This window comes from Rhincodon typus, chromosome 3, assembly GCF_021869965.1.
Source record: "Rhincodon typus isolate 14 chromosome 3, sRhiTyp1.1, whole genome shotgun sequence".
NCBI lineage: Eukaryota > Metazoa > Chordata > Chondrichthyes > Orectolobiformes > Rhincodontidae > Rhincodon > Rhincodon typus.
In genome coordinates, this window is record NC_063334.1 from 7,846,912 (window position 1) to 7,861,805 (window position 14,894).

At 39.0% G+C, this 14,894-nt stretch overlaps 1 protein-coding gene across 1 annotated transcript; it reads left to right on the forward strand.

Annotated features, from left to right (window-relative positions):
- Positions 1 to 259: 259 nt before the first annotated feature.
- Positions 260 to 12,864, forward strand: LOC109924953 (gonadotropin-releasing hormone receptor-like). Its single transcript, XM_020524926.1, has 3 exons — positions 260 to 805; positions 7,454 to 7,661; positions 12,620 to 12,864. Exons 1-3 carry the CDS (start codon positions 260 to 262, stop codon positions 12,862 to 12,864), a joined length of 999 nt encoding a protein of 332 aa, XP_020380515.1.
- The last annotated feature ends 2,030 nt before the right edge of the window (positions 12,865 to 14,894 follow it).

A 14,894-nucleotide genomic window follows, 5' to 3' on the forward strand; every position in this document is an offset into this window, starting at 1 on the left:
TGAGGCAGAAATATAATTTACTGCAAGGACCAAACCAGTACTGCAAGCAAATAAAATCAAGTGTGCTGCAGACATTTGTGGAGGGATTAAATGCTCTGATCATTATCAGTGTTTCATAAACATTAGTGGCAGATATATTTACCTGTGCTTGAATTTCGAACTTGCTAGATTGCTGCAGGCACAGAGGAAGAAACAGCAAGCTAACAGTTGGCTATACTCACATAGACTCAGTTAGATTCACTTTCCTGCTCCCAAGACCATGGATTTCATCTCCCAGAAGAATGATACTGTAGTGAGCTACGTGGAATTCAGAAAAGATTTATTCTTTCCTCTCAATGACAGCCTGTCAGCCACTGTGTTCAACCATTCCTTACAATTGCCAACACTGACAATTTCAGGTGTGGTTAGAGTGGCCATCACCTTCTTCCTCATGATCTTGTCCATTACAGGCAATATACTTTTCCTGGTGAAGCTATCCAAACAGCATCAGAAAAAGGGATCACGGATCAAGTTGCTACTCAAGAACCTTATAGCAGCCAATTTGCTACAGACCCTGATTGTTATGCCAATGGATGGCGCCTGGAACATCACAGTGCAATGGTACGGTGGCGGATTTCTTTGTAAGGTCCTAAACTTTTTCAAACTCTTCTCCATGTACTGCCCTGCATTCATGGTGGTGGTGATCAGTGTGGATCGATGTTTGGCGATTACTAAACCCTTGAAAAGTGCAACTGGATGTATCTGCACTGGAACATGTATGATCGTGATGGCTTGGTTCTTCAGCATGGTCTTGGCTTTACCTCAGGTGTGAACCCTATACTGATGTGCACGTCTTTAAGAATCATTGCTGTGTAGAATTTTATAAAGCATTATGGACATTTAAAGCTTTGCTGCTCTAACTATATATATTACCAGATGTTTCTGAAGCTAATTTTTGCAAGCCGAAGATTTAACTTTGCTTTTTATGTTTGGCAATTATCATCAAATTGACACAAACTGTCAGTCAGGTCAAGTCTATTATAACCTCCACATTGTGTTATATGACTTATCTATATTCTATACATAACCCTACCTTGTTTGTTTGATTTCCCTCTAATGTTCCAAATTATGTACTCTACTGAGATTATTAATTGTATTTCTCAGTTGAAATTCCTTGAAAAACGGTCTGGTACGTTACACATGTAATCCTCATTCATGTGTGTGCCAGGGATCACACTCAGCTGATTCACCCATCTATACAGACCCACCAGCAGAGGTGACCGGCTACATTTAGAAAAGAATCCCTGACTGATTTCGCATAGTTAACCCTGGAAACTTATGCCCATTGTACTGCCACAACCTAACAACACAGACTGTGAAATGAATCTGGAGCATCTCAGTCTTCATTTCATTGACCTCCCAGGTAATCTAGGAATTGGGCTTTCATAACTTCAATCAAATACAATTCCCTGCCACTTCAAAAATACAGTGAAATATAGTTTACTAAATACAGTTGGATTACTTATGATGCTAGATGACTCAAATCCATCGCAATGGACAATACCGCACATTAAACACACTCAAAACTGTTACCTATAAAAATCTTAAGATATGGCAATTGTCTACAAAGCCATTATTTGACCATTCCAAAACTACTTAGGGAAGTAGTGGTGAATGGTGCAGTGTCTAATAGAAAGGGGAAAGATAATTGATAACCTTACCAAACTTCAAAAGAATAAATCCATTGGTCTGGATGGAATGCATTTGCAGATATTAAGAAAACGGAAAACATTATTGAGGCACTTTAGAATTATAAATATAAGAAGTGGCAGGCAGCTGGTGTAATTCCTGTGTTTAAAAACAAGTTTTGTATAAGTCCCTATAGTTTCATATTGCTAGTAGGAAAGGTAATGCAATCTTTATTTAAAGATGTAATGGGAAAATATTTTGAAACTGAAAATATAACTATCAGATTTCATGTGGGATTAAGTGTTTAATTGAATTTATTAAATCCAATGTATAAGTAAAAGGAAAGCAAGCATCAGTTTGCACATCTTCCCTGAAGATCTTTCCTTCATAACCTCCAAGCAGCCTGCTTTTACCTCCTTCCAAGATCCACAAACACAACCATTCAGCATACATGGGCAATATTCAGAATTGCCAAGTAACATTTATGTCACACAAGTGCCAGGCAACAACCACCTCCAAGAAACAATAAAACTACCTCATTGTTGAATCCACCACTATCAACATCCTGAGGTTAACGTAGACCAGAAATGTAACTGGACTGAGATGAAGTGGAACGCCTCCTGCAGAACCATATGGGTCACATGTACGTTCTTTCTTGATAGCAGCCCCCACCATATCAGATCCTGAGCAATCTTGACAAGGTACAGGCAGAATAGATGTTTCCCCATGATTGACTAGGATTTCAAAATTAGGGGAAATCACTTTAAGATTAATGAGATTTTTTTCTCATAGATGGTCATGAATATTTGGAATTCTATCTGAAAAGGCTGTGGATGGAGAGTCTCTTAACACTTTTATGGTAGATACATTCTTAATAAGCAAGAGTGTGGACGGGAATGTGGAATAATCAGATTAGCCATGATCTTATTGAATGATGGAGCAGGCTTGAGGGGCTAAGTGGCTGATCCCACTCTAAGTTTGCTCATTCAGAAGTAATTTCAATGTAGATAAGTGTGAAGCAATCCTTTTTGGTAGAAAGCATTAAGAGCTCAAATACTTCTTCAAGCAAACGAGCCTGAATGGGTTAGAGATGAAGTACAGCTATATAAACATCAACAGCAGCAGTATTGATTTATAAACCCATGTAAAACATGATCGAATAGCAAGCTTAATTTCTAGAGGGATAGAATGACAAAGCAGACAAGTTATTTAAAACTTATTTAGAACCTTGATTATACCACATGTAGTAGTGGGCACAGTTCTGGTTTGCATATCATAAGAAGCATATAGATGCGATGCAGACGGTACAAACAAATTTAAAGCATCAAAACAGTGAAGATAGACCAAAAATGCTTTGCCGCTTCTGTAGAAAAGAGAAGGATAAGAGTTGACCTGATTAATATTACAAAGTGTTTGATTGCATAGACATAAAAAAAAGTTGTTTCCATTTGTCGAGAAGCTGTCCACAATATAAAGCTGACCATAATAAACTTAACTGGTAATTTGAAAGAATTCTCCTTACTCGAAGGTGTTTAGGATATGGAACTTGGAGGTGATTAATGCATTGAAAGGTGAGCAAGTTAACTGCATGTCGGAGAAAAAATTAAAAGCTTTCACTGGATTAGGTGAAGAGGGATGGGGGAGGCTTGTATGGAGAATAAACAATAGTATGGACAGTTGGCACAAATACCCTGTTTCTATAATAAACGCAACCTACTGGAATTACTAAACATATCTGGTAGCATCAGCAGAGAGTGAGAAACAGAGTTAACATTTCAAGTTGATGACCTTTCATCAGAATTCAATGGTCAGTTTCTGTTTAGTATAATCTTTATATCTCCCGCAATGGTGTAAGCAGGGAATTCCCATGGATTTTGATTCGTAATCAATGAAAGAATTGTGATCAATGGCAAGTTCTTGAACAGACCCATTCACAAATACTTAACAAAGATAATTGGAAAAGAAAACAAATCTGTTTCAAAAAAACAAATGCATCATTAGTTATTTATACTGTTTAAGATGTTTCAGAAAGAAAACATGTGGCCTGAAGTGTATATAAATGACCTAGCTTCCTCTTGAGACAACAAAGTAAAAACTGCTGTACTAGCTCTATCCTTTTCCCATCATAATGTTGGTAATGATTATGTACTATTTCCACCAAGTATACAATCTAGAATGGGTATCCCAGGTCACTCCAGTTTCTCTTACCCAAATGCATCAAAATCAGTTGATATCAGCTAACTCAGCAAAGATGCTGCAGTTTCTGGGTAAAATGCTACTCTCAGTATGATATGGTCTGAATGTTCCCAATGTGTTAGTACTTAAATCGTATACCATGAAGACCAGGTTTTTTTGTTGAGACGGCTGTGTTGATTTTACTAAGAAAACTAACTAACTGTAAGGAGGGTCCAGACCCAAAACGTCAGTTTTCCTGCTCCTCTGATGCTGCCTGGCCTGCTGTGTTCATCCAGCTCCACACCTTGTTATCTCAGACTCCAGCATCGACAGTTCCTACTATCTCTAACTATTTATCCTGTTATGAGATCTCATTTTTCTGGGTTTTGCTCTTACAGGCTATATAAGAGCAAACATATACTAACTGCAAGCAGGTTACTAGTATACTGCTACCTCTCAAGGTGAAGCTGGAATGTAACATACTGTGATATTATCTAACTATCTTAAAGTTACACTGCTTCTCTAGACTCGGATCTATGCAATAAATACAACAGAACCTGTGCCTCCTCTGTTTTCAGCAACTTGCTGCATATGCAGAGTCATTAAGGAATCAACAAAAAAAATGTTTTCTCAATAATGTTATGTTTCAGGGAATGGTACAGCCTGTGCTACCTTACCACCACCTCCACTCCATTGGCTCCTCCACTACCTCTGATTTGTCAGTTGTTTTTCCTGTCCTGAATACCCCAATTTTTCTCCAATTAAATATTGGGAAGATTGATGAGCCTTTCCTCAGCCCTTGTCATAATTCTGTTCCTAATTATCCCCCAACTGAGGCCAAACCAGACTCTTTGCAACCTGAGATAACACAGTGTGGAGCTGGATGAACACAGCAGGCCAGGCAGCATCAGAGGAGCAGGAAAGCTGATGTTTCAGGTCGGGATCCTTCTTCAGAAATGGGGAGAGGGAAGGGAGCTCATAAATAGGGACTCCTCTCACTATTTATTTCTGAGCTCCCTTCCTCCTCCCCATTTCTGAAGAAGGGTCCCGACCCTAAACATCAACTTTCCTGCTCCTCTGATGCTGCCTGGCCTGCTGTGTTCTTCCAGCTCTACACTGTGTTATCTCTGACTCCAGCATCTCCAGTTCTTGCTATCCCCTTGCGACCTGAGTATCCTATTTGACCCTGAGTTCAGCTTCCAACTCCATTTTTCTTAGACTTCAAAGAGCACATACTTCCAACTCCAAAATATTGCTATCTCTGTCTCAGCCCATCTGCTACTGCCTCTTTTCTATGCTTGTTAACTTGAGACTGGATGTTTCAATGCTTTCCCAGCTTTCCTCCTATCTCTGACCCTTTGCAAACTTAAGGTCATCCAAAGCACTGCTGTTCATATCCTAATTTGCACCAAGTCATGTTTGTTCATCAGCTGTGCTCAGTGACTGAAATTGCTTCCGAGTCCTCAGAGGTTTGAATTAAAATTTCTAATTTTTACATTTAAATCTGTTGTATGGTATCTCCCTTCCCTATCTCTGTAACCTCTTCCATTTCTGCAATCATCTGGAATCATCATAGAACCCTACAGTGCAGATAGAGGCCATTCAACCCATCAAGCCTGCAATGACCTTCTGAAGAGCATCCCACCTGCAAGCACCCACCCTACCCCTGTAATCCCACATTTACTGTGGCCATCTCACCTGCCTCCACACCTTTGGACTGTGGGAGGAAACTGAAGCATCTGGAGGAAACCCACGCAGACAAGGGGAGAATGTGCAAATGCCACACAACCAGTCACCCAAAGCTGGAATCAAACCTGGGTCCCCGGCACTGTGAGGTAGCAGTGATAACCATTGATTCACCATGCTCCCCACTCTGCATTCTTCTCATCTGGTCCCTGTGCATTCCTTAACTTCAGAGTTAGCAGCCAAATCTTTAGCAGAGAAGTCCCTAAGCTCTGGAATTCCTTCACAAAATTTCTTTCAAGATGGTTCTTAAAATCAAGCTCATTGGTGAAGCTTTTGGTTACTTGTCTTCATGTTTCCTTCTCTTTGGCCAGTGTGTTAAAGGTTCCACATAAATAAAAGTTTCTGTTGAAATTCTTACAAAATCATAAGATAACTATAGGTTTGAGGACCTCTTGGCCTATGTTACTTCAATCATCCTGAAATACCATACCTGCCTCCCACTGCAGAATCTCATTGTTTTATTTATTGTATCCTGGCATTCTGCCTCCACCACTATAGAGCTTTGCAGTTGTCATGGTGAAGATACACTCCATTTATCTTTCCTCCCAGGTATTCCCATCCTTCACCCTTATCTGAAAGCACTAAGTCCTGCTGAAGTACAGTTCCACAAGAGCTTGCTGCACTTTCACCTCAAAATCTCTCCAACTCAATGAAGGCATTTATTTTGCTCTTCAACCAGATTAACCCCAATAATACAAGTGAATCATTTGAACTTGAGAGACTAGGTTGGTCATGTCAGAATTTATTTGATCTCAAAATTTCTCATGACAAACATGTTAGCTAAATTATCCCCATAGGATTAAAGAGACAGAGACAGGGATTGAAAATTGGCTCAAAGCGGTGAATAGTTGTTTTCCGGAGATGTGGAAATTATACAAGGGGGTCAAATATATTAACAACCTGGATTTGGGTATGCAAGACATGATTATGATGTTGTGCAGCTGATATAAAACTTGGAAAAGTAATACAAAATACAGAGGGGGGGTAACAAACTTCATAACAAGGAAGTTGCGAACAGATATGGTAAATCAGACAGACACATAAATGGCTTTGCCAGATAGTGCACTTGTGTGTACTGGAACATACCTATATTAGTACACAGGTCTCTGATCTTTGCATACAGAAAGTAAATGTACATACACGGTGCCTGCTTCGATGCAACAAAGTAGGTGACAGCCACTCTGTTGTACATTTCTCGGGACAATGCTAACCAAATCAGACTCAACCTGCTTGTTTAAGATTTAAACAAAGTTTGGCTGCTAACTGAATAAACAGAGTTTGGGAGTTAACTGTGAAGCATCATTAATTGGTGCATTACACATGGCAACATCTCTACCATTCATAGAATAGTTGCCAACACCTCGTACAGTTCAAATGCCGTTTTCCCTTTACTTTGGTGTTTCTCCTGAATTGTCCTGTTGAGTGCAAGATGAAAAGCATCAACAAAATATATATCCTTTTTCAGCAATATTAAAGTTCTGTACTACCAAGTGACTTATCAGATTCTTGGCTTTAGTTGTCATAGAGATGTGAGAGTTATAGTCAAAGTGCTATCACACTCCCCCTGCCACATTTAAGAGTAGTTGCTGTTGGGGGAAAGAAATCTGCCCACTTGTGACCCCACACCAATATGATTGAAGCTTTCACTGTCCTTCAAAGTGGCTTGACAAGCTACTCAGTATAGAAGAACTGAGCAGCTTCCCCACATTGAACTTCGAAAGTTGAAAAAGGAGGGCCACCACATTCCAGAGCAATTAGGAAGAGGATAATAAAAAAAGTCTTGCCCAGATTCAGAGAACAAATATAAGGAATTGCACTGTTTTTTATAATTGATTTTGTGTTTTTCTTTTTCATTCTTTTGTAGCTATTCCTCTTCAAAATGATCCATTACTCAGAACCGTACCCCTTCTCACAGTGCGCGACCCTTGAAAGCTTTCATGGAGAGCTGGACCAGAAATTTTACAACCTCTTCACCTTTGGATTTCTTTTTGTTATCCCTCTACTCATCATGCTGATCTGCAATTCCAGAATAATCATCACTGTGACAAGTGTCCTGAACCCAAAAGATAACCGTATGCTTGAAATATGTTTAGAAAACTTTCTAGTCACCTACTATCGAAATGATCCTATATGTTCCTAATTCAGAAAACGATACAATGTAATTAGTGCCAAGCATATTTCTGGAGTTAAAATATATTATACATCAGATTAAAGTAAATTAATTATTTTAAATAACTTAAAGAAGTAGTTCATCATTGTCATATAAGGGTTGTGATATACTAATGAGACTATATATCATCACAGGAAGTGATGCAATTTCACATGATCTTGCTCACCAATGTAACCTCATGGCATGTTCAGGGACAGTAAGTGTTTTCTTAGATCAAATTAGTGTTTTCTGTACCCCTGAAGATTCTTTTAAAACTTGTAGCCAGTGTGTTGAGACAAAGAATACAAAACATTTGTTTGTTTAAAGTGGAGCTTATACATATATAAAGGTGTTAATCACAGGAATTTCTATCAGGCATACACAAAATGATGGACAAGAAAAGGCTTATCATTCTATCCAGGTTGCCTCGTATAATAGTAGTGTCTTGTGTATAAAAGTACAGACACTTGCTATCCCAACCAGTATCAGGAGACTGCCTAGGAGAGACAAGAAAAAGGGTTTAAACCCCAATCTGAATTTCCTCTCTGATCACCTGAGGCAACTAAAACTAATCCAACAGACTTATATTTCTTTACACTTAAAGAAAAATTGTATTTCTGAATTCAATAATTCTAATACACACTGAGATTGTAACAGTGTAAAATTTAGCAAGGGGACAGAATTCCTAAAATGTGTATCAGATAACTTTTTTTTTGATCAATATGCTTCCATTCTAATTAGAAAGGATATACTAGATTTGGTTCTGGGGCATGAAGTAAGGCAAATTGAGCATGTTTCTGAAAAAGTGCATTTGTTAACTCATATAACATCTGGTTTAGAAAAATTATGGAAAAGAACAAGGTACAATCAAGTGTAAAAAAAGTAAAAATAAAGTTGCCATAGTCCTGCTCTCTCATTAGAGAGAGAGATGACTGGTGGTAGTTTAACCTGAGGGTTACTGCACCTCAGACAAAGGGCAAGGTTGAGAAAGTGAGACTTTCATAACATCTCAGCCAGAACAGGAATTAAACCCATGCTGTTAGAGTACTTCTGCATTACCAGCCGGCTGTCCATCCAACAGAACCAACCAACCCTTCATGTAAAACTGCTTAACTAGGGGAGGGGTAACTTCATTAAGTTAAAATGTCCAAGTGGATTAGAATTGAGCATTAGTAAGCAAAACTGTAACTGTGCAATGGGGTTTTTAAAAAGCAGATGATTTGGATCAATAGTGAGTGGGGGAATTTTTAATGAACATATTCAAAATCACATTATTTTAGCAAGTATGGAGACTTAAAAAGTTAAACCAAGAATTAGATAAGTACTTGAAAGGAAAGCAAAATTGCAGAACTATGAAAGAGAATGAGTACGTAGGACTAATGAAGTAACTCTCCTAGAGCTAACACAGGTAAATGGGCTGAATGACCTCTTTATAGGCTATATTACATGATGCAGTGATTCATAAAGTTTTAGATTGTTTTCTTAAGTTATGCCAAAGCTTCATAAATCATTGTTTAGGCAGCTGCATTCAATTCACCATATTCTACAAAGGACGTAAAAGCCTTGGAGATGGTGCAGAATAGGTTTATGATAATCTGGCCAAAGATGAGGAACTTCAGTGATATGGTATGGCTAAAAAAAACTAGGGTCATTTTCTTTAGAGCACAGGACATTAGAAGGACACATAATAGAGCTGTTCTAAATTGTAAGAAGTTGGAAAAAAGATATTGGCCATGATATTAGCGAGGAGACATGAACAGAGAATGGTTAGGGATTGATGGGGAATAACATGGAAGAAGCCAGAAATGTCCAAGTTTAACAGGGTTGGCTCATTATCATTATGCCTCCAGATTTTGTACATGTTCTGCACATAAGCAGACTTGATGTGGATCCACGTTCCACAATTTCCCCTCAACTATTTAAAACGCCCAGTTCACAGTAGAAATACAGTAGGAAGTTTGTTGATTTGCATTATAATAGATAAACCAGAAAGTTAAAGGATGAGTAGAAGAAGAGAAAGACATTCAGATACATACTGGTTTGACTGCTGGGGACAGGAGCAGTAGGGAGGAATTGTTCTCAGTGAGTGGGTGAAGGACACAAGCTGCCACCACCAAAAGGCTCTTTTGGAACTGTCAGAGAAGGTGAACAGCAGGAATGTCATCCTAAAGTCTTGGATTCAGTGCTGCAAGCAGTTTAATGACCTGACCAGGTTAGGAAAAGTGAGAACATAGCTATTTTTTACCCCTGCAATGCAATCCCACTCACTATATCTCGTCACTCCTTATGCCTGCTGCACTTTCATTAGAATAAATGAAACTGATTCAATGCATATCCTCTCATCTGCTCTCCTTTTATATCCTCATCTCCTGTTTCCTTCTTATCAGTGCCAGTGACTCCAATCCTCATCTCATCAGTATTGACTGTAGTCACCTCCATTTATTGTCATTACCCTGCCAGAAATGACAGCCCAATTGTCAAAGGCTTGCAATGTTACCTATTTTGCAATTGCCTGATTCTTACCTCACTACATCCACTAGAATGCATACATTGTACAGAATCATTTCTAGGGATTTATGCTGCATTGTTGGAGAAGAAAGTGCAGAATGCCACTGGGGACCTTTGGGGGATCCTAAGGAATGAGTATCATTTCCCTGGTAGAAGAGAAGGTGCCTGTGATCAACAGCATGATGAGCTGCTTTTTGTCATTTGTGTAAATGATTTGAATGTGAGTACAGGAGGTATTGTTTGTAAATTTGCAGATGACGCCAAAATTGGTTGTGTAGTGAAGAGCGAAGAAAGTTACCTCAGAGTACAACAGGATCTTGAACAGATGGGCCAGTGGGCGAAGGAGTGGCAGATGGCGTTTAACCTAGATAAATGTGAAGTGATACGTTTTGGTAGGGCAAATTAGGGCAGCACTTATGCACTTAATAGTAAGGTCCTGGGTAGTTGTGCCAAACAAAAAGACCTTGGAGTGCAGGTTCATAGTTGCTTGAAATTGGAGTCGCAGGTAGACAGGGTAGTGAAGATGTTCGGCATGCTTGCCTTTGTTGGTCAGTGCATTGAGTATTAGAGTTGGGAGGTCATGTTGCAGCTATACAGGACATTGGTGAGGCCACTTTTGGAATACTGTGTTCAGTTCTGGTCTCACCGCTATAGGAAAGATGTTGTCAAATTTGAAAGGGTTCAGAAAAGATTTACAAGGATGTTGCTAGGGTTAGAGATTTTGAACTACAGGGAGAGGCTGAATAGGCTGTGGCTATTTTCCCTGGAGTGTTGGAGGCTAAGAGGGGATCTTATAGACGTTTATAAAATCATAGGATGAATATTCAAGGTCTTTTTCTCCAAGGTAAGGGAGTCCAAAAATAAAAGGCAAAGATTTAAGGTGAGAGGGGAAAGATTTAAAAGGGACCTAAAAGGGGCAACCTTTTAATGCAGAGGGTGGTATGTGAATGGAATGAGCTGCCAGAGGAAGTGATGGAGGCTGGTAGAATTAGGAAAGGAAAGTCAGTGATCTCAAGGCCAAGGGCAACTGCCACCTCCATGTTTGGAGATGCTGCTCCAGTATTGGGCTCATCAAGGACCCAAAGAACACATGGCCAGTGACAAGATACTACCTCAATGGGCAATCATACTCATTAGCGAGTAATTACTGCTACCGAAGATATCATTGTTTCTCCAAGAGATCAAGGAGGCTTCAATACCTGTTGGGTGGGTAGGGATTTCAATGAACACAGGCCTGCCATTGCTGCCTTTTTTTTGCCATTCAACTGCCTTCTCCTCAACATGTCATTTGAACCCAACTTAAACATGTTTATGAGGTTCCTGTCTGTTCAGAGCTGGGCACTCAAATGCCCTGTTAACAGTTAGAAGTCATGGAGAATAGCTTTGGATTGGGAAAAGGTTGAGCAATTTTTGCCTTCTTTTAACCAGATACTGATTTTTTTCCCACCCACAGGATTGAATGTATGTGGATTAATATCAAAGCTGTTGTTTCTAACAGCAGGACAGTTGATAACGTATAGACAAAGATATAAGATCATTGGCAAAAGAACCTGAGGGAAGTTAAACGTAATATTTTATTTACAATGAGTTATGATCTGGAATGTACTGCTTGAAAGACTGATGAAAGCAGAATCAGTAATTCCATAAAAATTTAATTGACTAAATACCTAAAACAATATGCAATTTAATATCTGCTGGAAATATCCAGAACAATATGAGCATCCTGGGGTTGATATCTGTCTAGGATGAATTGCAAAATGGATAGAATTGTATTAATTATGAGCTCTTGTAAAATTGCCTCTCAGGTGAGTGGGCATATAATAGGGTAGCTTGTGTATTATAATTTGTTTTACTTTACCAACTTAGGAACATCCATTCCTCTTACCTGAACTGCAATATCAAATTGAGTGTCCTTTTTCCCATAGAAAATGCCAATTTCAATCAACTTAATCATTTTCCATATTATCGTTGTTAATGAGACAGTACTAACGTTCCAGCAATTCTGGGTCCCAGAAATGAAAGACCAAGAGAAACCAAGAAATCCCAATTTTCTTTGTCTTTTCTTTGTACAACCTTAAATTGTGTGTAAGATTAGGGATGGTGGTGGATAATGTCACTGCAAAGTTTTGGGAAGAACAGAGCAGTCTGTGAAGATAAATGGACATGCTAGAAGGTACAACTGCTTGATTTTATTGAGATCAGCTTGTTTTCTAGTTTACTCACACTGAGGACTATCCATCATCATTCCTCAGAGCTACCTTAGAACCATACAAAACCCCAGAGTCGTATTTACTGTAATATGCAACTTAGCGTTCACTGCTGACCTCTACATTGCTTGATGGTGCTAAATTTTTGTAAATATTTATTTTACAGAGATGAAGCTGAGCCGATCCAGCAATGCCTTATCATTAGCTCGCAAGAAAACAATAAAAATGACAATAGCGTTTGCCACTTCTTTTATGATCTGCTGGACTCCATACTACTTGATGGGAATTTGGTATTGGTTTGATCGCGATCTACACCACAAGTTACCTGATCCTGTCAATCACTTTTTATTTCTTTTTGGGTTACTAAATCCTTGCTTTGATCCATTTATTTATGGGTATTTTTCTCTTTAATGCATGCTTAAATGTGACATTTGTCTTTTAATAGTATATTGTTAATCAGTTTTACTTTTATTGCTTTCATTCTCTGTGTAGTTCAGTTCCATTTCTCTGCTCAGTCACATAGCCCTAGCAATACCGTGACATCCCTGGCACACAGACCAACAATGTTGTGGCAATGTCTCAGCATGTATACTGTGAGTTCTGGGATTTTTGACTCATGTACCAGCCAGGTCATGATAGTCCCACACTTCTGTAGTCCATGTTGTGACGACTATCTTGTAATATAAAGTCCATGTATTGATAGTTCATGCAAACAATTATTTAGGATCCAGTATTTTTCAGTTGACTGCTTGTGTGGGCTAATTCACCTGGACAGCTATAAGGTTTCTGATAACTCTGCACCAGTATTCCAGACATAAAATGGATGTCTCAGGGATTAATGCATTGACCAGCTTGCAAACACTTACTCAGTAACTAATATGTTCTACTCACCATATTGAGACACCTTTACCTTTAAACATCCAAACATAAGAAGTGGTAAAATATTTGTTATTTAGTTTATATATAGGGGATCATACATTTGTGAAATTGGGTTATCATGTTTGAGTTGACCACTCGCTCCATGTTGTGCAGAATAATCCCCATGCTCTGCACAAAATACAAAGACAGGACAGAGTTGGAATTCTCCATTCAAACTGCTTAATACATATCACACTTTGTGAATTACATCTGTGGCATTCATAGGTAACCTAGCCCTAGGATATGGAAGCTGAGTATTCTGCAGTACATAAAAACGTAGAAAATAGTAGCAGAAGTTGGCAAATTGGCCCTTCAAGTCTGCTGTACCATTCAATATGATCATGGCTGATCACCCAACTTGGTACCCTGTTCTCACTTTCCTCCCATACATTTGATCCCTTTAGCCTGGAGAATTGTATCTAACTCCCTCGTGAAAACAAGATATTTTGGTCTCACCATTCTCTGGCTGAAGAAATTCTCCCACCTCAGTCCTAAATGACCCATGCAGTAACCTTGGACAATGACCTCTAGTTCTGGACATCCTGGCCATTGAGAATATTTTTCCTGCGTTTACCTGTTCTAGTCCTGTTAGAAATTTATAGATTTACGTACGGTCCCCCTCATTCTTCCAGTGTCTCTTCATATGTCAGCTTTGCCATCCTAAGAATCAGTTTGGTAAATCTTTGTTGCACTCTCTTCATAGCTAGAACATTCTTCCTCAGATAAGGAGATCAAAACTGCATACAATACTCCAGGTATGTTCTCACAAGTGTCCTGTACAATTGTAGAAAGACATCTCTGCTCCTGTACTTAAATCCACTCACTGTGAAAGTCAACAGACCATTTGCCTTCTTGTCTGCCTGCTGCAACAGTATTCTCACTTTCAGTGACTGATGTATAAGGACATGAACCGAGTATTGCTTTCGAGGGGGTGTAGGGAAGATTCACTATGATGTTGCTGGGATGGAGGAGTTTAGCTTTGAAGAGAAGCTGGATAAGCTCGGGTTGTTTTCTATGAAGTCGAGAAGGCTGAGAGCGGATCTGATTGAGGAGTATAAGATCCTCAGTATGATAAGTATAAGTTGGATAGAAAGCAGTTGTTTTTTCCCTTCATTGAAGACTCAATAGCAAGGGGACAAATTTTAAGAGGAAAGGCAGGAGGTTTAAGAGTGGATTTGAGGAAAAGCTTTTTTCCTTTAGAAGGTGGTGGGAATCTGGAATCCATTTCCTGGGAAGGCAGCAGAGGCAGACAAATTTTAAAATGTACTTGGTGAGCATTTTATGCCATAAATGAGACAAGTAAATGTACCATCCATTAGATTTGTAGGTGACACAAAAATAGATGGGAAAGCAGGTGGTGAGGATAACACAAAATGTCTGCAGAGGAATAAAGAAAGGTTAAGCGAGTGTGCAAAAATAGGGCAGATTAAAATGTGAGCTTATCCAATTTGGCAGGAAAAATTGAAGAGCTAAATTTTATTTAAATGGAGAAAGGCTGCAGAAAGCTACAGAATAGAGGGATC